Here is a 27500-nt window from a genome sequence, read left to right on the forward strand (position 1 = left end):
AAAAGTCTAATCTAGTTTTGACAGCAGGTGTGTTTTTCTCTTTGTCTTTCGCATGCAGATTACAGTATCACAACACAGCAAAACTTTTAAATGATCCGACATCAACCTAACCTCACTTATTAAATGTTTTCCCGGCAATCTTTGTAAACAATTCGTAGTTTTAAACTGTTTTCAGCGATTTAAAGCAAAAATTCTTTAATGGACAAGTGTAATTCACCACCGAAGGAAAGTTCTGTAGCTAACCTGTCTCAGAACGACAGGGTTTTGACCCTATCGCCTGTTTTGGGGTCCGGACAGTCGGTGAAAAAGTTCAGGAAACGCACTAAAAAACCCTCTAAAACTGTGAAACAGAAGCTGGAAATACAATTTCAAACACAGAATGAGTCTCTAGGGACGGTGGAAAGTGAAGATGATTCAGTTTTAGGGCTTAGTTTGTCCAGGTTGGACAACCAACCAGAATGTGTACAGGACCGAATAAGAGAACTAGAAACCCTGCAAAATCAACGAATTAAAATTGTGCAAGAGTTGAGCTTTCAAAACCCAGAAATTGATATGTGCAATGAGAAACCTACCCAAGTTTTACCTCCTCTGCCAGCGGAGCAACCTGTAGTAGTAAAGAATCAAGTTTCTGAGTTTAGACAGCCCAAATTTCTGAATAAAACACAGTCAAAGGGCTTTACCACCGGTTTGGGTAAACCAATCAACCTGAGCTTGCAGCAAGAGCAAAAATCTTGGCAATTGTTTGAAGACATATTAAATCCTGACAAAAATCTGAAACCACCAGAAAAAAAGCTAAATTATCTTAGACCTAATACACAGAAACCTGCAACTGGTAAAACTGTGAACATCTTTGAAAATGAAAATTTTGGTGATTTAAATTTGAAGGCAAATTTTCAATCTTTCACCTCAGCTAAAGCTTTTATGACACCTAAAGAAACAATTAGTTTAAGCAGTTCAAAAGTGCAAGACCAAAAGAAGACACAAAAAACTGGGAACATATTTGAAAATGAAAATTTTGGTGATTTAAATTTTAATACAAATTTTCAATCTTTTATGTCAGCTAAAGCTGTTATGGCCCCTGCAGAGACACTTAGTTTAAGCAGTTCCAAGTTACAAAACCAAGAGAAGCTACAAAAAAATGGAAACATTTTTGCAAATGAAAATTTTGGTGATTTAAATCTAAAAGCAAATTTTCAGTCATTCAAGTCAGCAAAAAACCACATGACATCTGTGGAAACTGACCTTGGGGACTTAAAATTATGTGGATTTCAATCTGCTTCACTTAAAAGAGAAAATCCTGAAAAAATTCCAAATGATTTGGAACAGAACAATCAATTTCGTTCAGGTAATAACAACATTTTTAAAGGGGAGAGTTTTGATGATCTTCCTAGTGTTGATTTCCTGGCGAATTCAGGTTTCAGAACCCCAAACCCTCAGTTTGGTAGTAGGAAGCTTCCAGGTGAGTTTATTAATTTTATTTTCAAACTTTCACTTTATTAGGAATGACTTTTCAGAAGGTCAGGACCCCTTTAAAGGTTTTTCTTGTAAAGAGCGGCACTCTTCTTTATCCAAATTACATAAAATTGAGACTGCTTTAATCCTTTTAGACCCAACAAAAAAACGCAAGCTTCCCGAATTAAATCTTACACCAGTTCAAACAAGAAAACGACTGGGTTGTCGCGTTTCTCCCACTGTGCAACTGTCAGAGCCCACTTTAAAGCGCGCCAGGCTCATATTTGAGGATCTAGAGCCCTATCACACTTCAACCCCTTTAAAAAAGCCTTCCTCCTTAATTACGTCTATTTCAAACGTCGAATCACCAATAAAAAGAGTGTCCAAACCACTTGAAGTGGTTTTACTGACGGAAACTGCACAAAGAGATGTCAAGGGATGGTTGGAGGATTTAACGAAAGAACGTCAAAGATTGGAGGAACGTTTAAGGATTGTGGACCAGCGCCGTACTATTCTAACCAATCAGAAAACAATGCTGGAGTTTTCTTCCAAAGCTAGGTATGTTTACGCATTAGAGTTAACACATAAACAAGTAAGGTTTTCTTAACAGGGTTTCTCCCGGTGTTTTGTATAAAGCCAAGACGGGATTTCGGAAGTCTTTAATGGATTTTTTGGGCAAAATTTCGACAGGAAATAATCGGGAAGTGTCCTTCGTTTTGGAGGAGATTTGTCCACAAAATGCACATTTGATCCGTTTTACTGTTAATGACAGGTTTGTTTGATTTGTGTGTTGGTGTAATTGGGATTATTTCTTTCGCTCTCTCACAGTGAGTCACATTTAACGACCGAAGATGGAGCTGTCATCGTGCCAGACGCAGAAAACCGAGTCGGATTAGCCCAAATTGAGTTTGGATTCAAATCCATGGATTCGGTGGACGTTAATTTATTACCAAAAAACTGGATTCAAAATCATTTCAAGTGGATCATCTGGAAATTGGCCAGTTATGACAGAATGTTTGCTAGTCAATTTGACAGGTGTCTGACTGTGGAAAATGTGGTGCAACAACTTAAATACCGGTTTGTGCCTCAAATTTCTCTTTTAATTTTTTTGCTAAAATATAAAATTAAAAATAGGTACGACCGTGAAATTGATAAGGCTGAAAGACCTATAGTGAGAAGGATTCTAGAAAAAGACGACACAAGTCAAAGAAGGATGGTTTTGTGCGTAGCAAACATCAAAGTACGTGTCAACTGTCAAAATTGTGGAAAGTTTTATATAAGCGAAAGCACGTGATCGATCAGTCAGATTATCTCTGCTAAACAAATTGATGAAGGACACAGTCTAGACGCCAAAAGTCAAATTGATCACGTGTTTTCTTTTGAAATACCGATAAAATGTCAGTTTTTTTCGCGTATAGTTAAATACTGAACTCGAGCTAACGGATGGTTGGTACCCAATCAGAACCCTGGTGGACGCACCGCTAGGCCAACAAATCAAAACGGGCAAAATTAACATCGGCCAAAAACTTCTGATATACGGGGCGGAGTTGAAAAACTGTGAGCAAGGTTGCCACCCCCTTGAAGCTCCACCATCCGTTTATTTACAAATAAATTTTAATACCACCCGAAGGGCTTTGTCGTGGTGTAAACTGGGCGTTCAGAAACAATCAGGTCCCTTTCTGCTGCCCCTATCGGGGATTAGTTTCGAAGGAGGCAAAATTGGCCGTATTCGGTGTGTGATAGTTCGTGTATATCCGCTGAGATATTTGGATAAATCTGGAGGGTCGAACGGTAAGTACAGATGAGTGTTCCAAGTCAACATGACACTAATTGAAATAACAGTATGGAGAAATCGAAAAGCCCAGGAACATTACAATCCCCAAGCTAATTTATCAAACATCGAAGATCCGCAAGTTTTATATGACATGTTGCAAAACAGCGCCGATCCAGAAGGGTTACAGGTGGTACAATAGAAAAACAAAACGGCAACACTGTTAACCAATCTACTAAAATACAAATAGGAAATGCTTTCGGTCACTCAAAAAACCGCTCTGTACAACTACAGCGTGGGCGGTACCGTCAAAACAAAAACGTCAAACGTAACACCGTTGCTTGTAATGAAAATGGCGGACGCCCACCCAAATGGCGGTGATCTGGTGCACGATTTCCGGGTGTGGCGTCCCACCGATTGTCATTTCGACGAGCTGAAAGAGGGCGCTGTTGTTACCGTTTTCAATGTCTGTTGCACGTAATTATGGCTTGGTTTTTTAGTTATTTTTGACATTTTATTATCCTTTCCACCGTTTCAGGCCTAAATGGGGTTTAAGCGCCGGTCCTTCAACGCAATTCAAACGGGAACCCGGTCCAGAAAAACGATTTGAAAAGTTCCGGCGTAAAGTAACGGAAATCGCTGAATTACCAGACTTCCGCACAAACGTCAGATGGTCGTACGAATTTGACACTGTCGGAATAGTGGTGAAGAAAACAATCACCGAAACTGACCAGGAAGTCTGGTTGGCTGACGTCAAGCAAAAGCAAGCGTTTGATTGGTTATTGGTTATATCATGGAAACAGTTGTGTGGTTTTTTAGATTGCTGCGCATCACAATCAACGACTCCCCGAGCAATATACTAGTCTTGGATGGGATTAGTGATGGTCAGCTGGTTTCTGTGTGCAATTTGACTTTTGTAGAGCACTGGTACAGTCACTGTCAAGCTGCAGGTGGGTGGTCGGTGATTTTTACTCGTTATACGCAGTATTCCCACTTGAGGGAGGGACTTGACCGTTTAGAGGCAGAGTTTAGCCAAATTGTACGTAAAACCACTTAAGTATCATATTTTATATTATTCCAGTTTTTGAACAGGACAAAACTAAATTTCTGGAAGAGTGTCGTAAAAAAGTCATGGCTGCCACAACCAAACATGCAACAGCAGACGAAATGGAATGTTCTCAAATTACAGTTACCGATAGAGCTTTATTAGAGTGTCTAGAAAAACTTAATTAACATTATTGTTTATTACAAATTTTTTATTTGAAAATATATTTTATTTTTTGTTGTTTTTTTTTTAGAAAATTAAAACTGTACAAAACTACAATCAGATTGAATTTGTGACTATATTTTCCATTATCGATTTCAATTGGGACCAGTTCAGTTTGTGCACTACAAACAGTTGTTTGCTTGTATTCACTAGAAAAGACTATTATCAAATATACTGATATAGCAACGTTGCAAAATATACGGCCTGACTTTAAAAAGTTACTTACTGAAGGTTTTTTCCATTGAATTGAACATCAAAATGGATTGTACTGCAAACTGTTCGCTAGTGGCTTTGTAACCTTGTAAAGATAAATTGGTTAGTCCATTGTCTGGAATTACTATTTCGGTTAGGGAGTATATGGGCTTAGGGCGCACACGCACCGAATAACCCGATTCCGACTCTCTGCTCACAGATTTACAGTACATCTCTATAAACTTAAACCTGAAAACTGTCAAAGTCAGTAAACAAGTGTGGCTTACTAGTGCTGGGCAAACACCTTTCCAGATAAGTGTAGCTGCGCAAATCCATGTCGCCCAATCGGATCGCGTCAATAACGTGCAAGCTGTAACGTGTTTCCAAACCTTCATAACCTGGATGATACGTGCAGATTTCCTTGACGAATTCCCCAAAGAGTAACGTGCCCCTGACCAGGTTCAGGTGACTGATTTTGTTCCATTTGCCATTCAGAAAACGAACAGATTTACCGGCACCTAATCCTGAAAAACGTTTGTCCGTCGTGTGACAAATTCTAATCAAATGTCAGATTATGTTTGCCAGACAGTTTTCGGAAAAAAAAGTAAATTATTAATGTGGCAACCATGTTTTTCAGAGATTTGACATTTCAGTGACAATTAGCTGTCCGGATGTGACAGCACAGCGCCATTTTGTTTTTTTTCTAATAATACACGTTAAAATGACAAATAATTTAAAAAAACGTTGTAGATTTTGAAAGTGCTTAAATATTGGTGTGTTTACCTGCATAATAATCGAGCTTCCTATCTTTATTTGTGGTAAGTACCAACATAAACCGCCAATCATCCATTTTATTTATCACAGTACGTAAAACGTTAATTTCATTTGGGCTTAGCAAAGTGTAGGGTGTTGTTAGGGCTTCTAAAATAATTCAGTTAATATACTGTAACGGTAAAAACTCACGCACCTCTATCTACACCACTTTTGGATAGAATTTTGTTGATTTTACATTCCTTTGGACAGGTTTTCCGTTTGTTGTCTGGGATTTCCCAGTACTTTAGACTATCTTCACGCATCGACGCTTGTCTGTGCTCCACCAAACTGGGATTACGACAAAACTGGGCCAGTTTACGCAAAGCTACGATTTGCTTCTTACCAATACTGAAATAAAATTAAGTGGGTAATGTTTTTTACTGCTTTTTTAGTGAATACCTGGTGTTGCTTTCATGGATATACCCGAAAAAGTCCTTGTCGCCTGCAAGAATATCTGTAGGAACTATTTCCACTATATCACGCTCCTTCTCCTCACGCGACTCCCATAATTTCACCACGACCTTCTTTAAATACTCTTTAACAGTTTGAGTGGTTTCATTTACATGGTAATTGTTACAAACTAAATATCTTTCAGAGTTGGCCGGTCTGGAGGAGTTAGGTTTGATAATACCAACTGCAAATAAGTTGATACTGTTCTCTAAAACCTCTTATTAAGTAAAAGCAGTAACCTTTTTCAAAGCACAAATACATCAAAAATAACAGCCCCGCGCTGAACGGAGTGAACACATCAAACAGTTTCGTAACAAAATGGCCTTGAGGCCTTAAAATCCCCAATGCCAAATAACACTGACATACGTAGATATTTTTTGACAGCACCTCTTGCAAGTGTTCTTGCCCGTCAACGCAAAATCCCTAACCAAAAATTATAAGCTTGTCGCAAAGAACCAAACAACTGACTTACACCGTCAGACATCATGAAATGCACCCCCTGACCGGTTTCGTGTCGTACTCGATCACTGAAATCTGTCAAGTTTGACGGGTTGCAAACGTTTCCCGTGCCGTCCACCCCGTATAAACATTGAAAGGTGGCTGAAGAGGCGCAACTGGACTCGTTCAGTTTAAAATCGTGTTCATCATTCAAAGTCATCCCGAAACCTTTGTAAAGCCATTTTTTACGCCACAAAATGTACTCGGTGAAACCGCCAGGTCCAGCACAAACATCAGCGAAGTAAACTGGTTCGTTACCCTGTTTTTAAACTAATTGGAATTTCAAATTACATACACTGAAACCAACTCACTTGGTTGTCAAGATGAGTGAACATAAAACCACAAGCGGCATCGATATTGGCCATTTTTAATGCGGCCCTGTTCATAAAAAACACCGCACGAACAGTTTCGAACGGGTTGGCCCTAGCTCTAGCTAAATTCAATTCCTTGGCATCCAGTTCATCAAAAATTCCCTGGAACAACTCTTACTTTACCCCAAACGTCCCATTGGAGTCACATGTAACATACTTTGGCTTTAAAAACCTCCACCAAAACATCGGGATCACAAAAAGTTGAGTTGCTAACTACATCTATATTATCAGACCCTTCTACCATCCACTCATCGCTTAACGTCGTATAACGCGGCTTATTCGGATTGTACAACCAGTTGATCCGTTCTTCAACCACCAGGTTTTCCAAAGAAAAATCCCACTGCTCAGTTGAATAGCCCAAATTAGGGACTTGCAGTCCTAATCCTCGCACCCCCAAATTTGTGTCGACTGAAATGGGCTGGATGATTCCTTGCTCTTCTTTGCCTAGGCCAGTACCAGGTTTGTAGCCCATGTTTTTCTGTAAGGGTGTGATTAAACTGCACAGTAGCGATTTAGACACTTTTTTACCATCATCTGTAACACACGGCTATCAAATAGTGGTGCGTCTGAAGGGTTTGAGGGCCCCGGTTCGGACATTACAGGAACGCTTTCTATAGTAAACACACACAACTAGCTAAATAAATTAGGGTTGAAGAAAACTGTACCTTGAGAGTTATCATCCATTTTATACGGTTAAACTAAAACTACCTAAATCAAGACAGCGAAAAATAGCACGTTCTACTTTTCTGTAAATTCTTCAATAACATTCACCACCAGAAAATCTTTTAGGATAAAAGTTTGAGGTTATGATGTTGTTTATGTTTGGTGGTGTGGTGGGGTTCAACTATCGACAGATGTAACTATCGATTTGTCGCTGTGAATTATCGAATCTGCACGTAAACATACAAAATATATTAATTTCAGCAAACAAAACAAAAAGAAAGTAAATTTACAGTTAAATGCACTAATACTGGCTTTGTTATTATACAAATAATAATAAAATTAAATTGCATGAGCAACAGCCTGCTGTGCTTTACTTAAAATGTGCATTTCTGATTTTTCATATTCACTTTGAATGTTGGCGCGTTCCAAGTTGGCATTCAAAACCAACACCGGAGCAGGACACTGGAACAGCACCTTGTGAAACAACCAGTCCTCATGAATCTGATGTAGAGACTTTATAAATTCTAAGGTTATGGGTTTCTCTTCGGGACGTTTCCGACTTAAAATACGTTCATAAACCACTTCCGGTGAGGTTCTTAAATAAACTACCAAGTCCACGTCCACCAGATTCTGTTGGAGAATCCACTGATACCAGCAGTCGATCACGGCGGCTGAAGGTAAAGGCAAAGACCCATCCTGTGTCAGTTTTTCCACAAAACAGTACCGGGCACTGTAAATTGACCTTTCAATCATTTTAATTGGGCTTGATGTGGCCTTTAAGTGGTTCTGTAACATGGTGAGTTGGACGTAGGACTGGAACGTAAAACTCCACCGTTTAGGGTCCTGATACATTAAACCCTGCAAGTTTCTAGTTCAAGCCATTACAATAAGCAATTTATAGGGGTTTTACCAGTAAGTTGTGACCATTTAAATTACACCAGCTTTCCACCGGCTCTGCCAAAACGCACACTTCCGGATACTTGCTGAAATGTTCCAAGAAAGTGGTTTTGCCGCTACCCACATTACCTTCCACGATAACGGTGAAGGGTCTTCCTGCCACTTTAGTTTTTGTTGCTAGCGACATAGCTACTTTCGTTATTAACTGTTTGGCTGATTGCATTTTATCACTTTTTTTTTTATCACTAATCTAACATAAAATCTTATCAAAAAGGTTTTTTTTTAAGGAAATTTGTGTTGACGAGTCTCTAATTTACATACTCCTAATTCCTAACCTCAAAAAAAGTTAATGTTTACAAAAAAAATCCCACAGGCAAATTTGACGAATGACATTTACACTGCGTAGATAATAGGGGGCGCCACTATTATCTCCCATTTTCTATGGTTTATTTCGAAATAATGTGTATCACCACTTAATATTTGATATAGTTCATTACTTTTTCATGTGGACTTAATTTTGTGATAGTAGTTCTGTTGGCTATAAAGTTATTATTATTATTATAAATTGGTGTTATTAAAGTAATTAGTTGGCTTATACAACGGGTATTCACCAAAGCGTCATAAATTTTGCTTTTAAAACCAATATAATTTCTCAGATGTGAATTATCAAATTCTAACTGAAAAAACTAACATTCGTTAAACTACTTTTTCCTATATTTGTCTTTAGACGACAACAACAAACCTTGACTTGGTGGTAAACAATTTGTAATTTCTGAAAATGTAGTCATGTAAAAATTAGCGTTTTGCCACGAATGATTTAAACAAATCATTGTCATTTTGTGCTAATTTACAGATTTTCAATATAAAAAGAACCAGTAAAAACCGCGTGATCAGTTAAATCAACTTAACTCGACTCTAAAGATACAAGTATGTACACCTTTTACTTGTTTCTGATTTTTGCATTGCAGAAAGTTGCTCTAGCCGGTCCTTTTTACCCTGATGAGGCTGATGTTAGTGTGGAAAGCAGGGAAGACATTTTGACTACCACTGAATCACCCGGAAGCTCTGGAAAGGATCTGTAAGTTTGCTTAATAAATCTTTTAAGCCTATAAGACATTTCTTCATTATAGGTACATAATCAGGAAAGTGGTGTATGAAATTGGTATTCTCACTGATGCAAGTAATGCCAGCGACTATGACAACAAAACGTAGGTTTTTTGTTGTTTCTAAACATTGCTCACTAAACTATTTAAATTTTCTACAGTCACGAACAAATTGATGTGTCCTTTTTCGACCCAGCTGACAATGGGACGTTTGTGGACTTGTCCAACATTCCTGTTCCAGTCGAGACTAACGTTAGTGGGGTGGCCTTAACTGGGATCGTGAGTTCTAACCTTGGAGGGCTCATTTTTCCGGAAAATGGTTCGGACAGTGACGTGAATCGCAGCAATTTGCTTTTGTTCCCCAACAAACAAGTTAAAGTGACCAAGAACATCTCTACTGTAGGCAAAGAGGAGAATGCTAACATTTTGTCAGGTCTCAGTGATGTTCTGGGATTGTCCAGTCTTGTCTCACATGACTCGCAGGAGAATGACACATCGGAAAGCGACGAAAAGTTATCTTAAAATTTTGTTGTTTTAAATATAGTAAAGTTAAAATGATTTGGTTGGTTTGCACTTATAAACGTCCTTCAACTGATGTTGGTGTTACTTCCTATATCTGTAGTTTGTAGGTTTATAGAGTGATTGCTAAAAAGCAAATGCGTGTTTGAAATTCCTGTACAAGTTGCGGTTGATTTGAGCCACTCAGTACAACTACAACGGAATGGTAATTATATGCGCGTCTGGTTGGACAATAGTTTGCTCGAACCGCAATTATAATAAACAATTATATTGGCAATCGTTTTCTCGACTTTTACGAAGGTTCCTAAATGGAGGTTATAGAGGCGGCGCGATAATTTTTGTTGCGAAAAACTACTGCCAAGTACGAGTGGTTTAGTAGTTCTGCAAAGTTCGACGCGTTATTGTGGTTCGAGTAGTTTCAGTTGGTGACTAAAAACGCACGGAAAAAAGTTAAAAATATCGCAAAAACATTCAGAACGAACCGACGACGGCAAAATGCCGCTGGGCTTTGGAAAATCCCATTGCTGGACGCGTGGCGGCAACGAAAACGGGTCGTGATCAACACAAATGACATGGAGGACACCAATGTAAGTGACAGAACCATTCAGTCGAAACAAACCAGAAAATTCTTGACTAATGGTCATATTCATCAAATTGTTATCAAAACGATAAGTTTAACAATCTATTGTTAGAGTTAAAACTTGATAACATATTGGTGAATATAGTGGTAAAGTTCCTTATTTAGACTGAAGGTTTAAAATAAAAAATACAGTTTTTCCTAATAAAATAAATGGTTCGACCCTTGTATACAAAGTACATCAGACATGTTCGTAGTCACCCTCGTAAGTAGCGTCGCGACGTCGATATAGGGGCACAGGCGTCGACCCTACGACGCACTCACATAAATAGACAAACCAAAAATCGAACAGCTGTTTTGTAACCCTTAAAATATACGGTTTGGTGACGATGTTGTGCCATTTTTGCAAGAATTTTTAGACGATGAGACGGCAAAGTCATCAAAACAGTCAAACCCAAAGCAGCGATGATGAGTGTAGTGCAGCAACGGCCTGTTCAGTAAGTTTTGGGTTGACAATGCTGTTTCCATTTACCTACTTAACAATACAAAACGTGACTGGATTATATTGTCCTAGAATGGCAACGTCCGGTTATAAATATGCGTACTAAATTTAAGGCCAGTGAAAATGTGTGTGTTTAAACAGGAAGTTTTATAATGCAGGCTCAAATCCTGGAACGAGTGCAATCGGACAAAGTTATCGTTACCAAACCAGAAGAAGACCGTAGAAGACGTACCATCATCGTAGAGAAGAAGAATGGCAGTTTCGGTTTCACCATACAAAGCTACGGCATCCACTACAAAAAGGAGAAGGAAATCGAAATGATCACCTACGTGGACTACGTAGACTACGACGGTCCTGCTTACAGGTACAACCACACATTAACTTAAACGTCAAACTGTGTGTAATTATTACAGGGCTGGTATGCGCGAAGGAGACGTAATCCTCTCTATCAATGGTACTGATATGGAGAAAGCGGATCACAAAACTCTGGTAAACTACATCAAGAACTGCGACTCTAGAATGAGAATGGTGGTGCTGTTTGAAGACTGCGTCCGCAAGGTGGAGCTACACATGCGCTACATAAAATTGCAAAACATCCTGGAACAGAAGATGGAAGAACTGGAACGGTTGTGCATCAAAGAGAGACAGTTACTGGAAGGCAAATGGAAGACTCACAGTTTGCCAGCCAGGAAAAAGGCGTCGCAGACCAATACTAGTGGACCTCCAACACCACAAGGTATATTTGATTAAAATCCCGGAAACGTTGTAATGTTAGTGGTGATATTTTTCAGGTTACTACACCTTCTGCAGACCTACAGTGTCTACTGAAGACGTGGCTAAAGGGGCACAACGTAAACTCCCAACAACTCCACCAGTGGTTTTCACGTATCAATACCTGGACAGTAGCTACAAGTATATGCTGCAGCCCTCTACAAGCTCCAGCGGGGAGTACCTTCTCACTTTTGAACCTCATCGGTTAGTATATTTTCAATTAATAAGTAACTCAACTAATAAACAATATATTAGAAGAGAAAACCCGAATTTTATGGTAAAAACCCCCTGCGATGGCACTCCACCTAAACCGCCCACCAGGTCCCAGCAACAAAACTCTGACAAGCCCAAGAAGGGTCATGGACCTTGCTACAGTTACGGAGGACATTTGTGCAGTCCTTGCGTTACTACAGGCAGTAACAATGGTAAGCGTTTTGGGGTTTTATTTGAGTCGATTTGTGACCAAAACCACTCAAGGAGACAACACGAGCTTAGACGCTTACGATCTGGCCAGTCCTTGCTGTGATCCTCACTGTGTGCCTGCCAGACGAAGATCGAGAAGCCAGAAAAACACTCAAAATAGAAAGAGAGAGTCGAAGACTGAAGAAACACAGACTGAGCCTCAACAACCTCAACAACAGGTTTGTTTATTTTGATTTTTCCATTAAACACTGAACACATATACATTCTTTGCAGGTTGCAAGGTCACGTCCACATTCCCAAGTATCTCAATCAGCGAAATCACAAGGTTACCCCTCAGTACCACGCCGGTACTTTCACATCCAGAGCCAGTGCAGCTTGCACTCGTGCACTTCGAGTGAAATCAGTAACGTGGTGCCAACCACCGTGGGCGAAAGCAGCGCTAACAGTTACACCACGTCGTTGAGCACCGACACCCTCTACTGGGACGGTTCCACGGACAACACATCCAGACAATTGAGTCAGAAGAGCAACGCCAGCAAAACTGAACGGTACTCAACGCAGCACCAGTACCAGCACGAACCAATTTACGTCCAGTATGGACAGGTGAAGCCCAAGTCGTGGGATAATTTGACTACGAAAGCGTTTGGTGGGTACGGGTTCGGGTATGGGTACTTTGACACCACCAAGTGCAAAACAAACCCGAGGAGTGCGCAAAAAGTGCAATACGTGCGAGTAGAAAAGAGTACACCGCAGTACACACCGCACACTCAAAGACGCTACTTTCAACCAACCAAAAGCACTGAAAGTTTGCTATCGGTACCGAAATACTCGAATGAAAACTTGAGCGATTCGGGGACGAGTTGCGAGTGTTTGGATGGTGGTACCTCCCCACAACCTGATAGCAACGAAACTAGATTTTTTCAAAGTCCCCGCCAAAGCGTAATTAGTCCTACTGACCCTAATTTTGGTTACTACAGCGCCACCAGACGTCCTTCAAAGGGCGAAGGACCGAGCAGCAGTGGGGGAAAACCACCATCCAGTAACTCTGAAGCTACTAGATTGTAATTTAATGTTGTGAACTGCCCAGTACTAGTGAAAAATACCACACCAAAGACTAAGTAGTTTTTTTTTTGTTTTCATTTTTTATTATATTTGCAATTCCAGGATTAATAGCCAATATACTTAAATTGATGGTAAAGTACTTAAAAAAGGCAACGATTAGTTATGACTTGAACTGTTTAATAAACATTTTGTTACGTTGTTATAATTATGTTGTTTAATTACCAGTATTAGTGGAATGAGTATTTGCATATTTACAAATCTTCTTCATTCACCGTCTGCTTCAGAAAAACTTGTGGATTGGATGGTGAATCCACTTAGTGCCTATTGAGACCACACGAGATTTGAAGAAAATTGTTTCAATTAATAAAAGCTCACTAGTCTAGTGTTCATTTCAAAATAGATGTTTAAAAAAAAATAAAAAATTATCTGCTTTTTACGTTACAAAATAAATGGTTATTTAACTTTATTACAGTCGAGTTATGCAACCACGCATACTCCTCGTTGTATGCATGGTTGCGTAAACTGTTTAGTGTTAAAAGTTTACAGATTAAATTTCAAAACCTTTTTTAAACATTTTTCAATAACCAATTAAAGAAAAAAGTTTTTTTTTAATGACTTTTTGAATAGTCAATAATCTGAATTTTATAATATAATAACAAGGGTAAACAACACCCTCTCATATCTTTGTATCCCCATAAAAACATCAAAGTTTTGAAAGTAACCTGACCCTAGCCGAGAAGTCCGAGGCAGATTTAAAAGATATATTATTATGCCTTCTCGGAAAACACACCCCGTTTTCATGGCATTATGCGCTCACGGGGGTGCACTTCCCAAACAATTTCAGGCATTGACAAAAGGTCTTCCTGGGATCGGTTCAGTGTATTATTCGCCTTTTGTCCACTTCCATGGTATCATAATAAGATGAACGATTTTTTTTTGACTGTTTACGTTACGGGTGGTTTGTTTTAGCTTCACTTCTTATTTGTGGTTTCCTTGTTAACGTCCATTTATTGTTGATTTTGTTGCAATGTTTGCGATTATTCACACACCAGTATTTTCTGTTTGCGGTTTACCGAGAATAAGATAAAGAAAACTAAAACGAAATTAACCGAATATAATTATTATTAATCATTTGAGGACTAATTAATTGTGTATAAAATGACTACACAGCTCCTGATAATTTTTCTTCTATTAGAGAATATCAGTTTTTTGTTTCACACTGTTTGGACAGAGTGGTCTTTTTACAAAAGAACTTATCTTGATATTTATTTTTGAAGCTTTATTACTCCACAAATTTTAATGTAGGTACCCAATTTTAAGTAAATTTCTCAAAAAATGTGTCATTAATTACTAAAATATCCGGTATTTGGGTACTAAAATATTACTTCTGACATATTGGAAAAATTCGATTGTGCTTCCTGTAGCTGGTTAATAATAATGATTTATTTACAGTGTGTTTAAGCAATTACATCTCTAGAAAATGTCAATTTAACCGAATTGGGGCAAAATATTCAGTGTCCTTTGTTTTGAAACAGTGAAACATTTGATGCCTTCAAATCCAAAATCGAAAATTCGACCTATATACATAACGGAATGTTGAAGAAGACAATCGAGTAGTGGACTGGACCGTACGGTGCATCATTACACCAACAACAGTCCATAAATTAGTAAAATAAATGTCTGAAGATGAAATTAATCACTAGGGTAATGATGTACTGGGAGAGGTAGCGACCGGCCTACTATACTAACTGACAGGTCGACCAACGTACGAAATTAGTTTGCACTTTTGATTTCTTGTATAATTATATACCCTGTATATTTGAGAAACATGCTCTGAAATCATCTAGCAGTTGATTTCCACCAAGGTGTCAAGTGTCAAAATCTCAGTCACAAAAAACTTGGAACATCCTGAATGCACTTGGTTTTATGCATTTTCAGTACAGAATATTTTAATGAGACTACACGTTGCCAAATGTGATAACTGTTTCGATAATATCTGTCAAAATGTGACAGTGACAGTTGACTGAGGTTTATAATTTTTTTTTTTTTTTTAGATGAGAGAAATAACTGTACTACGGCCGAAACGATGTATAGTGGTCTGAATGAACACGGGCGGCGTCTTGCGCAGTCGTCCGGCTGCCATTACTACGAGCCGCCTAGACAGATCAAAGCGGCAGCTGATTGGTCGGTTCCGACAGAGAGCGCCTGCTTGATTCTCATGCGCTCAGCGCCAGTTAGTGTTGAGCAAAGGGCGCCGCCGTGAATCCGCCGCCGTTGTCGTCATCGAGCACGTGCTGACAACCCAGTTTTAGTGTGTATGTCGCGGGTTTGTCGTGCGGTAAACAGCGTACACAAAGAGAGAGAGGGAGGAAAGTTTCGGGGTTTTAATCGTTTCCCGTAGGATCTGGATTCGAATGGCAGCATCCGCGTACGTCGTGTCGCGCCCCGGGTGACCAAGTGCAAGCGGGCTGTGATGCCGCCGTGTCGTGTTTTCGAGTGAACCATGCCACACGTCTCGTCCAGTGGAGGCGATGATCTCGGCAGCACCGATGAGGTTAAGGTGTATAAGGACGAGGGTATCGACGAAGACGAAAAGAGGTCCTCGGAGAACCTCACCGAGGAGAAGAGCAGTCTTATCGACCTCACCGAGTCGGAGGTAAGCTGTGACGGCCCCCGTGCGCTCCCGATCTAAACAACGCCAGACCGCGGCACAATACCTATTCTTTTGTTTTTGGATATAGCGCGATATTGTCGTGGGCGACGGCAACTCCACAGCTGTGGGTTGCGCTACCATTCCGTTCAAATTTTGTAAACAAACTTGATTTTCCAGCCTTTGTCCGTCGTTTCTAAATATAACCGATCAAGAAAAATTTGCGTTTTTTTTTTCTTTCGCGTTTTTTGTCCATTTGACACTTGGCCAAGATTTGATGACACAACTGACAAACAATATCACAGTAGGCTTGCAATGTTGACAGACCAGTTAAAAATGTTTTATTCTGTAATAAGTACTAGATAATTAAGACTAGTAGTTTTTTTACTCGTCACAGTCAAAACTAAACTCAAATTCTATTAAAAACAATCAAAACTTACCATAAATAATGAACTGTTAAACCTCCATCACTGTCACTTTTGTCAGATTGTAAAAAAATGACAGCCGACATCCCGACGGCTAATATAACCTCAAAATCAATTATTGTTAGTTTGTTGTTGGTCAGTGTTGTTTTCCTACAAACATTTCAACGTTAGTTATTTAATAATAACCGTGAAGAATCATTCCTGTCCTTTCCAACAAGCTGAGTGAACTAAACTGCATTTGTTTGATAGAACTAAAACAGATACACTTTCTGAGTGGGTGACCAAAACTAAGAAAATGGAAACGTAGCAGACGCTTTTAATAACCAAATCTCAAGATCAAATTGTCACAGGTACAGAGTATTTTCTAGTTTAAAGGCTTCAACTATTACTAAAAAGTTTCTTTTAGATGCTTTTACAGCAAAATTCCAATGAAAAGGCAATGTATAATTCAAAATTTTGCAGGCAGGCTTTTCATCAGAGTTTTGTAAGAAGGTTCTATCTGAAATAAGCGGAAATGGTGATAAGCAAACCGTTGAACCAGTTTAATTACTTTGTTCAAAGCTCTTTTCGTTGATGCAAAACAATTCATAGTTAATTAGTGCAGAATTAATTATTGTCAGCTGTCAAAAAGTCAGTGACTTGGTAATACATAGAGTCGTCATAAACAACCACCCTACCTACTAATTCAACTGGAACATTCACATAAAAAGGTAATTGGTGCAATATTTGATAAATTGTTAAACTAGATATCATAAATACTGAAATTTCACCCTGGTCAAACAAGATTTACAAACTGTCCAAAACTTGTCAAAATGTTCTAAGAAAGGACTCAAGCAGGTAGTAATTTTTTTTTATAAATTCCAAATATTAGGGCCGGAACTAATTTAACCCCATTGTTTCAGGAAAAGTCTGGAAGTTTCAATTCAACAAGTAAAAATGCTCAACGACCGGATACCAGCCCAGTGTTTGGTGAGTAACTGTCCTAAGGGCTAGTTTTACTAGTGCGGTTTGAACTATAACAGGTCTGAACCATATATGAGAAAAAAATGTCGACGGGTCACCAAATCGCCGTACCATACCGTCAGTAGGAACATTATTTGCCTATCTCAGAAACGATCGTGGTTCTAGTTAGTCAGGGTAATATAATATTCAAGACCGACAACTTTATATCGATGCTTATCTGGAGGTTAGATTCGTAGCGGATTTTTTCCGGTTAACTTAACTGTGAGTCTATGTCACAGTTTTAAAGTATATTCAAAATTGTCGTCAATTTAATTTTTTTTTTCTCTAAAACCTTTGATATCATTTTAAAAACATTAAAAGAACCCGTAAACTACATTTCAAATTTAATTTAGCATAAATTGTTTAGAGGCACCTGGAAATGACTGTTCACTAATTAACTTAAGGAAAGTTGGAAAATTGTTTTCTTTAGAAGTTTTCCATTTTTGAAAGTTGTGTGCAGCGTAAAACGAGCATTTCCAAACCGTTTAAAGGCACTTTTCCATTTCATTCTTTCCATTATACGACGCAGATGGACTGGGAATGCTCGATTTGTTGATAAGTGAAAAGCCCAAGTCAGCCAACGGGCCTAAATGGGCACTTACATATTTAAAACACGTTCAAGTGCGCTCGTTTTTGCATATTTCGAGGGAAAAACGAGCGGTTGTAATGTTAGTCAGCTTTTAGCGTGCACAAACCGTAAGAATGTAGACTAAGCAGTATGGTAAAGGTGGAGTTTAGTGACTCTTGTCTCGCCGATTTAGATGAGCTCGTTTATTTTGATTATGCACATTTTCAGGAAAAGTCGAGCCACACACATCGTTCAACATGGGGTATCTCGTCTCACCCTACGGCTACGCCAATGGAGGGCCTGGACCCATTCCAGTGTCAATGGTAAGTCAATAATAATCATTGTAATAGTGGATACGCCCACGTTGTTATGAATTTTAATTTTGCTGAATGCCTTTAAAAGGTCGCAAGTCGCCTACGTGAGAGCAAAACATTCATTAGTAACATACACGTGAAATACACTTCGTAGCTAAACTAGAACTAAAATATTTAGCCATTTAAAGCAAAAGGTCATTAACGATTACAAAATTATTGGGTTCAAATCACCCAGTATAAGTTTTACTTTAGTATACCTGATAATATAACCAACTTTAAATATGGCAAAAAACTGCAGTTCAAAAAATAAGAAAAATAGAAGTCCTTTTAGTTGAAACTAGTTTCTGTTGTAATAACATTTGCTATAAGAACTGAAAGTAGTAGCAAGCAAAGATGAACCATAAAAATGTGTTTTGAAAGGAAATGTTTATGCTTTCTACCAGTCAGTCGTTTTACAAAAATTCTGGGCAATTAGCCAGCTTAATCCATTACAATCTTCTGCTCTTCTTTCCGGCCCTGACAGAATTGAATTCTTCTTTAAAATATATTGACATTTGACTGATTAGCCTTCTTTCAAAATTCCTTGGCCTTTATCCAGCTAATGAAATCTTTTTTAAAATGTTTCGTTTTTAAATTTTATCATTTTTAAAATTTGGGGCAACCAATTGAATCATTTCAACAGTGTTTTCTTTTCTGCCCCTAACAGAATTTTTCAAATCAATATTCTTTTGATATTTTGAGTCAATTAGCAGCTCAATTATTTCAACCCATGAATACATTTTGAGCTAAAATGATTCCGGGACTTTGGAGATTCAATTCTGGTTCTACTGTAAGTTATATTAAAACCTGTCAGGTGACTCTAGGGATTTAAAATTTTTCCCTATTGGGCCAGTGGCACCAAGTTTTGCACCAGGACTGTTGGACAATTAGTTATGTATGCAGAGACGAATTTGTACGACCATAAAAGAGTCGTAAAACTCTTAATATTGTTAAATCGTTCTGACGGAGCAATAAAAACGGCATCCATTATCCCAGTTGATTATTAAAAACGTAATCGGCGAATTTTTATGCATACCGTGGACCGGTAAAGCCGTCTATACACGACCGGTACACCCACAACGTTATGGCGGCGATAATTTAAAAACAAATTTCCATGGTAATTTTTTGGACGCGAAAACGAGGATTTATACGCGGTTCGGATCGGACCCGACATCCGAATCCGGTCGTGTGAAAGCCCCAAAACACACAAACGCGTTAGTGTGGTACCTGCTTAAGCCCGTTTTTGTTTGGTGCGTTTACGACGGGGTTGGGGGCTTTCTGAAAAGCGGCCACCTGACCTGGTCCTGGCAAGTCATCTTGTACAATGACCTTTGGAATGTGGCTCCCATTCTCTCTCTCTCGTTCTCGCGCTCCCCGTATTTGCAGGACCGCATCCGTCTTTTTTTTTCTCGTGGCTCAATCCACCCGCACATCCTATTCGACTAATAATGATTCAAACTGACAACTGACAGATAAATTCAAAGCTGTGTTTTTTGACCAATCACAAATTACCTCACTGTGCTGCACTGTCTCATTGGCTGTAACTAAGCAACTAATATAACCCTATAACCGTCAAATTGGTTGTTGCACTCCATCCATTATAGTTAGAAAAACTGGGCATAAACAACTGTTTACGACCGCCCTTCTTGGGCTAATTGCGTTTATAAAATGCCTTGAGATGTTGGGTTTACTGCCTGTCGTAATAAGAATTCCTGGAGGATAATATACAAGCAATAAGTCTAGGTTGGTGAGACGGGGCCATAAATGGAATACAAACGGTTTACCTTAAAAATCTCTAGTTTTGTGTATCTTCTGAAATGGGCCACATGTTTGTGATTATTAAAAGAATAGTTACAGACTGAAACCAGCCTTTTTTGACCAATCACAAGCTACATTCGTCTGGTTTGTTTGTCCTCCAGGAGGTTGGTCAAAATGGCCGCTGGAGGACATATATCAGTGCTGATACACACAACCGGTTTAACAGTTCTTTGCTATAAATTTTGTTTAGTCTTTTAGTGGACAGTGAGTAATTTAAGGTTGGTCGAACCTTTTAACTAGCTGTTTTTTTCTGATTTACTGAGAGCACAACGAAGCAAACTTTTAAGTTCTGATTACATGGACAATCAAGTAAATTCCATATTGATACAAGGCGAAAATTTCTTTTTGCTGTGCCCCTGGAAAAAATCCTTTTTGCATCCGGCTTAATGGTCCTCCGAGCGCGATATGTGCGGATGGGCCTTTAGCTCTTTGCAATTTCTATAATTACTGGAGCGGCATCATCCCCTGGATGCGTTGTCGCTGGTGCTTTATCCTGCCTCTTCGATGTGATTTCGTTAAAAGCGACTGGAGTTTTCCGGCTATTATTTTTTTGACGAACAAAGGAACGCGTCCCGGTCTGGTTCGAGGCAAAATTGCGTTTAATATTAGTGGGACATTCTATAATAATTAATGATTTGACTGAGGAAAAGTCTCAAGGAATCACTGGAAGGAGTACAACTAAGGCAACCACTGTGACGTAACGCATGTCCTACTACGCTATTGTCAAGTTTGGTGCAAGCATTATGGCAACAATGCAATGGTGTCATCCTATATCGTTCAGTGTTATTGACGCGTTCTTAAGCCATTTTCGCACCGTTATGGTGGGTCTGGTTGAGTGGTACCACGTTTATCAAGACAGACACACCGCACCATATAATTTAACTGTCGACATTTAACGCGCTCTTCGTAAACGAGAATCCTGGCCCACTTTAATTTGCATTGTTTTTGTGACAGCTGTCAAAATTGCAATGACAATAATCTGTGTCAGTCACTCTGATTAATGTAATCGGTTATTCCCGGTGACAGTACCAGCGATCAGCACTCTTTGAGCTGGTCTACTGTAGGCCGTGAAGCGAGGGCGTCTCTTTTTGGTTCATTCCAGCCAGCCTTAATTCTTCTCTGTCGTCGCCCGGCCGTTTGCGCCGTTGCCATCTCCTCCCTCACTCGATCTAGCTTCTTGTGTTTTTTTTTTTGTTGTTTTATTTTATTGTTTTGGCTCAGTGAGGGGAGCCAGGAGTTGTCGCGCGCTTTCAAGGGGTTCTTTTGTTTTAGCAATGGTATTTTGGTGGGTCGAGCTGGCAACACGGTACTAAAGACGGCGTCGGTGTAAGTTATCGCTGGTTTCCTTTGGGGGCACGGTAGCCGTATTCTTGTACTGCTCGTCCATTATTCACTCTGGGCAAGTTAAGGCCGGGTTTGCATGCGACCGGATATCTAATCCATTGCTACACTAACTGGACGGTACCTATTTAGCCAATTAAATGAAAGTTGACGGGTTACGGTCAGGGTCGTATTGGAAACGTACTCGAAAACGAAGAAAAAAACTAATTGCGGGTACGACCGCAGCTGTTTTTACCTGCCGCAACAGTCTCGGGACGAAAACGAAGACCTTGTGGGCGAAAATTATAATCATTTCGTCATTAAGGTGATTACAAATGAACTGGGTTTTATTCTCGCCTTGTTTGTTCGTAATCACGAAGGTTTGATGCACAGAATACGCCGTATAATGAGACTGATTTTTTTCCTACTCTTACTGCTTCTGACAAGCTGTAAATTACTCTTCGTAGTCGTTCGACTGTGATAAATTCGAATTCTGGTTTCTATCCCTTGTTGAATGCACTGGGCGTATTTGTTTTCAGTATTTTAACGATCCCGGTTGTTGCTCTACAGGATTTGTACGGAATTTGGTACTTTATGTACTTCAGATATTGTGTATGGTATATCAATGAATAGCCAAAGAAATAGGCTGTCCAAAAATATGGTTGAAACTTGGATTGATAGGAAATGGTTTGGCCGGTATGGGGTTTTAAATTTTGGTGCACTGTTTTTTTTTTAAACCTGAACAACTGTCTTATCTGAAGCATAATGTGTGAATTTTTATATGTCAATAAATAGCCCATGAAAGGATTTTTTAAAAAATATGACAACATCGGTTGATAGCTTGAATCGTTTGGACGCTAGGGAGCTTTAAAGTTGATCAATGTTTTCTATTCATTTTAAAACTTACAATATTTTACTATAATTATGGACCACTCTGTATATTGAAATAAATGCAATGCAATATTTTTTTTCCAAAATTGAAAACAACAGTTAGACACCCTGTATATCTTAGTGATGCTCTAGTAAATGCACCGCTGGCCACGTGACCAAGAATTGTATTCAAAAATATTAATTTTTGCAGGGCGGATCACGTGACAAGTTTAGTTTCTGATTTTTTTCTTGTGGTCACGTGACTGGACATTAGTAAAGTTTTACTTCCGGTTTCGAATCGACTCAACAAGGTCACGTGATTATTTTAGCTACTGTCAGGGGTTGTTGCACCGTCGTACACAAACCCAGCTTAAGTGAAGCGTAGTTCAGACTGTGACTTGATTCATTCGTTTTGTCACATTCAAAAACTGACAAATTTTCTTTGAAAATTGCAAAAAGTTTTAAGAAAGCATTGCACGGTCATATTTTAAGTTAAGGGTGGTTCAGACTGTGATCACAGATATAAAAAAATCACAGGCTGAACTGCACTTAACTTAAACACATATTGAAGTAGGACGGTGCAAATGGCGGTGAGAAACTTTTTTACTGTCACGTGATTGAAATCTTGCAGGTCACGTGGTTGTGTAGGTGGTTCAACAAAATTGAAGTAGCATTGTTAAAAAGGTCACGTGACTCAAAATTTAAACTTTTGTACTTTTTGCTGTAATCACCCTGTATAATAATTAAGCAGGTAGACTGACCAACTAGTGTGTGGTTTGTAGATATTCTTGTAAAAATCATTTGAACCGAAATTATGAATGATTAACTTTGACATTCTGTAACTTTACCTTTACTTTACTAATTAATTAATAAATTAAAGACATTTAAAAGCCATTGGCCACTTTAGAATATGTCAATGTCACGTCAATGGCGCAAGTATGCACTAAATGTGATTTTTTTAATATGGTCACGTGACCCAGAACATTTATTTCTAGAAAATTCCCCTTCTTGAAGTCTTGATTTTTGCAACATGGATCTCATGTGACTATTTTTACATTTCTGCAGGTCACGTGACTATAATTTAAATTTTCTATGAAACATGGTAAAATCTTAAGGGTCACGTGACCGAAAACGAGAATCATTTGGAATTGACTAGTCAAAACGTTCGCTAGAGGGCTTCAAAGCTACCCAATGTTTTGTTTATACTTGAATAACTGACATATTTGACGCATAATCTAACAACTTTTATATGTCGATGGATAGCCAATAAAATGGACTTTCGAACGATATGGCAACATGGGTTGATAGCTTGATTCGTTTGGCCACTAGATGGCTTCAAAGTTGACCAATGTTTCTGTAGACTTGGTCGTAACTGACCTAACCTAACCAGTTTGATAATCATACACACATTACAATGATGGTGTTGTCCATACATAATTAAGGGCGGTAGTATCGTTAAATTTGCACATGACAAATTAACGTCCGCCTTATTTACACCAGAATGATAATGGCCGGGTGGATGTTATAAATGTAAATTTTATTGCGGTAAATAATTAGCCAAAGCCGGTTAAGGAGTCGCCTTGATTTAAAATGCCGAACCATAAATAATAACATTATACGTTTATTTTATAGGGATTTTTAATGAAATTTCCGAGTTTTTGTCCGAATTTTCAGTTTGGCGAAACATTCAGTCACGCATCAAACCGTTTATAATAATATGCAAAGCAACACGATATGAAAATGGCTACTGGTTTTGAAAGCTAACGTGAGGAAAGTTAACCTGTTATAAGCCGGACTTTTATTCAGACTAATTTGCATATACAGGAGGTTTCGAGACTCCCCAACCTGATTGATATTTTTGTCGTAATAACTAGGAAAACAAAATATTTCGCAGTGAACGTACGCAATTTGTCCGGACAGAGTTCTGTTTGTTTACAGGGCAAAAAAACAACTCTTTACTTGATTAATGCTCGTCAGTGTACAACAAAACAATTATGCCGCAACTGTCACGGTCCCGGGGGCTTCTTAATATGGATTAATTAATACTCTGTAATGCTGCTGCTGGTACCACTCGCCAAGAATTAAGCGACCGTCGTAAAACATGGTTGCGTAAATCTTCAATTTCCACATCTTTCAGCTCAATTTATCATGTCGATGGTGCACAATGTCATTGCTCTCACTAAAATGTACTAGATTTAGTACGAATCAACTGCAAACTTTAGTAGACATCCTGTATGTATACAAGTTGAACAGCATCTATATGAATTAAAGTCAAACGTAATTGTTTTATTTACTAGAAAAACAGCTAAAACCACTACTTACTACTACAACCAAAAGATAATTAGACAGAATTTAGAAACCAGTCCACAAGGTAAAGAAAGCTTTTTAGGAACTAATTTTCTCTCATATTGTACCAAATTGTAATGTTTCATTAATTTGAAAAGTCGTAAATCCGAATAATTTTTATGCACCCCCTGTATAGTACTGATTGTGAAACTTCCAGGAATGAATCTAGCAATTCTTTACGAACATTTTTGCTCCCTTTCAAATTTTTCGTCAATTTCACCGTTTACGAGTTATTTTGCAAAAACTGGTTTGATGCAACAAATTTTCAACTCAGTTGAAATTTGCGCACCCTGTAACTCGGTTTTTTTGGGAGTTCAGAAAAGTTGAACCAGTCAAATTAACTCTCTTGAGCTCATTTTTCCAGTGGGGTTAAGAAAAAAAATATATCTGAAAAATTGCATACAGGGTGACAAAAATAGTGAACCACTATACTTTTCTTGCACACCCTGGATACTGAAAGCGAAAACAGTCTTCCAAATTTACGGTGTTGTAACATTTACGGTAAACTAAAATATTTACTTGCCCGGTAATTTACCCATCACTACCTAAAAGTGTAAAATGACAATTAATTTGAAGAATTGCACTGTAAATTGTGTTTATAGCTTTATGGAGCCAAATTTGTCACTTGGGACGTTAAGGAACACTTTAATACGTTGCTTGCGTCATGTGACAGCTGTCATAATTGTCAAATTTCACTAACCAGTGACTTAAAAGTATAAAATGCCAAGTAGGTGTGTTTCTTGGAAGAATTATTAGTTAGTGGTTTTTTACAGGTCCATGGATTTAAATTTGTCAGTACTGACGTTGAGGAACACTTTGATATTTACGTCACAACTGTCAAGTTTCGCTCCATATAGCTACTAATACAATGTGTAGAGTGTTTCATTCAAGGTAATTTCGCCACACAACAAAGTGATTTTTGACAGCTGTCTGTAAAATAGAACTCTATGGAGCGAATCCAAAATTTTGTGTGCATTGTTGCCAGATTGCCAATTAACACACTTTGCTGTTTCTGTTGTGATTGGAAACTGCTTTCAAAGTCTTCTGCGATATATCCCATATTATTATACTATTTTGCCATAATATAGCAAAAAGAAAGTGGTGTTTTGGGTTGGCGTTAATCAACTTGCTTTTTCTTTTATGTTTGTGGTATTTTATAATGCAATATTTTCTGCATACAATTTTGGAATTTCCGTTATTCGACAATAGAGCATTTTTTCGTGGTAAATAATCGATTTCGATGAGATAACCAAAGTAATCAATAGCAAATGTTTAACCAAAGTGGTAAAAATCAGTCTCAAATTTGATACTGTCAATCAAGTCACTGATTAAATACTGGAAATGAATGGTAATAATGTGACGTCAATGAGTGGTTTTAACCAATAATTAAACCAAATTAACGGTAATAACAGTACAGCATTGTCAATATGTGGCAAAAATTCTATTAGTTTCGTTTGGGTTTTAATTAACGTTTGACTGCCAGAGTTGTCAGATTGTTTCTAACTAATTTGCCCATCAGAAAACTTGTTAATTTAAATGTTTTTTCTTTTATTGTTTTATTAGAATCCACTGTTTACCGACTAAATTATTGGCAATTAATCGTTAATTACCATGGTTTGGTTGGTTTTTTTTTACTACTCGTTTGGCGTCTATACCTTTGTTAATTGTGTGTGAATTTTACCATAATATCCCATCAGATAACCACGGTATATAGAGGAAGTTGTCGTTTGCAGACAGGGACAAAAGTGTTTGAACTTCATTGGGTGGTTGTTTACTAAACGGCTCTAAGCTTCGAAAATTATATGGTTACCAAACCTTCTAATGACGTAATGATGGATTAGGACCGGAAGCAGATAATTTGCCCTTTTTTGGTTTTAATTTTGATTTTAACGCTATTAACTAAATTCTCGAAGGCAAATCTGAGGGGAGAGCAAGGAAATTGCATCTCCGTTTGAATATTTCAAGCTCCTCTACTGGGAGAGCCACTTTAGCGGGTTCATAATTTATGGCACAATCAGCGCGGGAAAATGAGCTCGCATTCAAATGTTCCGCAGAAACAAGAGGCCGATTAAATATTTTAACAGTCCCCCCCGTAAAAAGTCACGAGGGCAAGGGAAAGAAAACGTGACACCCTTCAAAGACAAATAAAAAGCCGTTTTTCGATGCGACAAAGCCGCCCTAAGGGAACCTTGTTTGTCGGTTAAGTCTTGTATCCACTTTAAGTTTAAAAAATAAAGCGAAATTTTTGTCAACTTCTGAAAATTACTACCGAATAATGTTCAAAATTGTGCTTTTGGCATAAACTCGAACACGTTACGCTTTTGAGATATCCCATTTTCAAAAAGAGGAGAACAACACTGTAGAAAAAATGTGACAAGATTTCGCATTTTTAAAGAAATCTCCAATGCTTTGTCAGCATTCTCAGCGATTTTGCAGGATTCCTGACATGATTACCAGACGTTTTCGTATACTTAATTTGCAGAAATGTTCCTGACTATACAGAACTTCCAAAAAATAAACCTTGTAACTTAAGAACTGAAGAATATTCTAGACACTTTGGGCTATATTATGTAAAAAATTGAAGCAACATAACTTACATTAAATTTTTTAACATTAACCTTATGTGTTTTGCGGGTCAGACTGTGACAGTACAGGCGATGAATGTCACATTCTAAATCACACTGAACTTAAGTTTTGTTTAAAGTACGAAGGTGCAAATTGGCGTTAAGACTGACTAAGAATTTGGAAAATTCGGATTTTGACAGAATTTTAGGATAGTCAAAGAATCAAGGGGTAAATGAAGTTAAGTTAAATATC

General features: G+C 38.3%; 6 protein-coding genes and 1 long non-coding RNA gene across 24 annotated transcripts in view; 5 read left to right on the forward strand and 2 right to left on the reverse strand.

Annotated features, from left to right (window-relative positions):
- The first annotated feature begins 91 nt into the window (after positions 1–91).
- On the forward strand, positions 92–4541 carry LOC145734420 (uncharacterized). Of its 4 annotated transcripts, none has more exons than XM_081987762.1 (11): positions 92–1459; positions 1515–2010; positions 2063–2224; positions 2281–2529; positions 2587–2692; positions 2871–3243; positions 3295–3416; positions 3474–3700; positions 3762–3986; positions 4043–4262; positions 4316–4541. In XM_081987762.1, exons 1-11 carry the CDS (start codon positions 199–201, stop codon positions 4454–4456), a joined length of 3582 nt encoding a protein of 1193 aa, XP_081843888.1. In that variant the 5' UTR covers positions 92–198; the 3' UTR covers positions 4457–4541. The 4 variants fall into 4 exon arrangements, with proteins under 4 accessions (XP_081843888.1, XP_081843890.1, XP_081843891.1 ...); XM_081987764.1 differs by having other exon boundaries at positions 1518–2010; XM_081987765.1 differs by having other exon boundaries at positions 1608–2010.
- Positions 4407–7630, reverse strand: Cmtr1 (Cap methyltransferase 1). 3 transcript variants are annotated; one of them, XM_081987788.1, is made up of 12 exons: positions 7480–7630; positions 7343–7425; positions 6972–7292; positions 6755–6916; positions 6418–6702; positions 6185–6368; positions 5895–6129; positions 5650–5843; positions 5466–5603; positions 4987–5206; positions 4717–4931; positions 4407–4639 (listed from the first exon to the last, which is right to left on the reverse strand). In XM_081987788.1, the coding sequence occupies exons 1-12, from the start codon at positions 7496–7498 to the stop codon at positions 4548–4550; spliced, it is 2148 nt and encodes a 715-aa protein (XP_081843914.1). In that variant the 5' UTR covers positions 7499–7630; the 3' UTR covers positions 4407–4547. The 3 variants fall into 3 exon arrangements, with proteins under 3 accessions (XP_081843914.1, XP_081843913.1, XP_081843912.1); XM_081987787.1 differs by having other exon boundaries at positions 4407–4649; positions 5919–6129; positions 7480–7629; XM_081987786.1 differs by having other exon boundaries at positions 4407–4649; positions 7480–7629.
- On the forward strand, positions 5216–5870 carry LOC145734520 (uncharacterized). The gene is made up of 2 exons (XR_014179435.1): positions 5216–5500; positions 5706–5870. It is a non-coding gene; the product is annotated as an uncharacterized LOC145734520 (long non-coding RNA).
- Positions 7631–7711: 81 nt separating the features above from the next.
- Positions 7712–8734, reverse strand: LOC145734498 (deoxynucleoside kinase-like). The gene is made up of 2 exons (XM_081987911.1): positions 8388–8734; positions 7712–8335 (listed from the first exon to the last, which is right to left on the reverse strand). Exons 1-2 carry the CDS (start codon positions 8595–8597, stop codon positions 7817–7819), a joined length of 729 nt encoding a protein of 242 aa, XP_081844037.1. The 5' UTR covers positions 8598–8734; the 3' UTR covers positions 7712–7816.
- A 519-nt stretch (positions 8735–9253) lies between these two features.
- LOC145734507 (uncharacterized) lies at positions 9254–10035 on the forward strand. The gene is made up of 3 exons (XM_081987929.1): positions 9254–9452; positions 9505–9582; positions 9639–10035. Exons 1-3 carry the CDS (start codon positions 9304–9306, stop codon positions 9997–9999), a joined length of 588 nt encoding a protein of 195 aa, XP_081844055.1. The 5' UTR covers positions 9254–9303; the 3' UTR covers positions 10000–10035.
- Positions 10036–10182: 147 nt separating this feature from the next.
- On the forward strand, positions 10183–13536 carry ssp6 (PDZ domain-containing short spindle 6). Of its 3 annotated transcripts, none has more exons than XM_081987802.1 (7): positions 10183–10583; positions 11234–11439; positions 11489–11811; positions 11867–12050; positions 12102–12271; positions 12324–12487; positions 12543–13536. In XM_081987802.1, the coding sequence occupies exons 1-7, from the start codon at positions 10569–10571 to the stop codon at positions 13332–13334; spliced, it is 1854 nt and encodes a 617-aa protein (XP_081843928.1). In that variant the 5' UTR covers positions 10183–10568; the 3' UTR covers positions 13335–13536. The 3 variants fall into 3 exon arrangements, with proteins under 3 accessions (XP_081843928.1, XP_081843926.1, XP_081843927.1); XM_081987801.1 differs by lacking the exon at positions 10183–10583 and adding an exon at positions 10662–11070; XM_081987800.1 differs by lacking the exon at positions 10183–10583 and adding an exon at positions 10654–11070 and having other exon boundaries at positions 11867–12271.
- Positions 13537–15316: 1780 nt separating this feature from the next.
- LOC145734448 (protein pangolin, isoforms A/H/I/S-like) overlaps positions 15317–27500 on the forward strand; it is a 78881-nt gene continuing 66697 nt past the window's right edge. For 3 of the 11 annotated variants that reach the window (XR_014179427.1, XM_081987812.1, XM_081987813.1), the window contains exons 1-3: positions 15343–15987; positions 17309–17375; positions 18205–18299. Coding sequence is in view for 9 of the 11 variants with exons in the window: in XM_081987812.1 (XP_081843938.1) it covers positions 15835–15987; positions 17309–17375; positions 18205–18299 (315 nt within the window). In the remaining 2 variants the exon portion in view is untranslated. Of the gene's footprint in view, positions 15988–17308; positions 17376–18204; positions 18300–27500 lie in introns of those variants that run through there. The other 8 variants (XM_081987814.1, XM_081987816.1, XM_081987817.1 and 5 more) reach the window with 6 other exon arrangements.

This window comes from Ips typographus, linkage group LG10 (assembly GCF_016097725.1).
Source record: "Ips typographus isolate SLU linkage group LG10, UJ_Ityp_2.0, whole genome shotgun sequence".
Taxonomy (NCBI): Eukaryota; Metazoa; Arthropoda; class Insecta; order Coleoptera; family Curculionidae; genus Ips; species Ips typographus.

Bases quoted from the DNA above. Each gene is read 5' to 3' on its own strand.
- LOC145734498 (XM_081987911.1), bottom strand. From the start codon at position 8,597: ATGCAATCAGCCAAACAGTTAATAACGAAAGTAGCTATGTCGCTAGCA. The intron at 8,336-8,387 runs GTAAAACCCCTA...AGAAACTTGCAG, and splicing joins TAAATGGTCACAACTTACTG to GGTTTAATGTATCAGGACCC.
- LOC145734420 (XM_081987762.1), top strand. From the start codon at position 199: ATGGACAAGTGTAATTCACCACCGAAGGAAAGTTCTGTAGCTAACCTG. The intron at 2,011-2,062 runs GTATGTTTACGC...TTTTCTTAACAG, and splicing joins GAGTTTTCTTCCAAAGCTAG to GGTTTCTCCCGGTGTTTTGT. The intron at 3,701-3,761 runs GTAATTATGGCT...CCACCGTTTCAG, and splicing joins GTTTTCAATGTCTGTTGCAC to GCCTAAATGGGGTTTAAGCG.
- LOC145734507 (XM_081987929.1), top strand. From the start codon at position 9,304: ATGTACACCTTTTACTTGTTTCTGATTTTTGCATTGCAGAAAGTTGCT. The intron at 9,453-9,504 runs GTAAGTTTGCTT...TCTTCATTATAG, and splicing joins GGAAGCTCTGGAAAGGATCT to GTACATAATCAGGAAAGTGG. The intron at 9,583-9,638 runs GTAGGTTTTTTG...AATTTTCTACAG, and splicing joins AGCGACTATGACAACAAAAC to TCACGAACAAATTGATGTGT.
- ssp6 (XM_081987800.1), top strand. From the start codon at position 10,996: ATGAGACGGCAAAGTCATCAAAACAGTCAAACCCAAAGCAGCGATGAT. The intron at 11,812-11,866 runs GTATATTTGATT...GATATTTTTCAG, and splicing joins TGGACCTCCAACACCACAAG to GTTACTACACCTTCTGCAGA. The intron at 12,488-12,542 runs GTTTGTTTATTT...CATTCTTTGCAG, and splicing joins CTCAACAACCTCAACAACAG to GTTGCAAGGTCACGTCCACA.
- Cmtr1 (XM_081987786.1), bottom strand. The intron at 5,844-5,894 runs GTATTCACTAAA...ATTTTATTTCAG, and splicing joins ATCCATGAAAGCAACACCAG to TATTGGTAAGAAGCAAATCG. The intron at 4,932-4,986 runs GTGTTTGCCCAG...GACAGTTTTCAG, and splicing joins AGCTACACTTATCTGGAAAG to GTTTAAGTTTATAGAGATGT.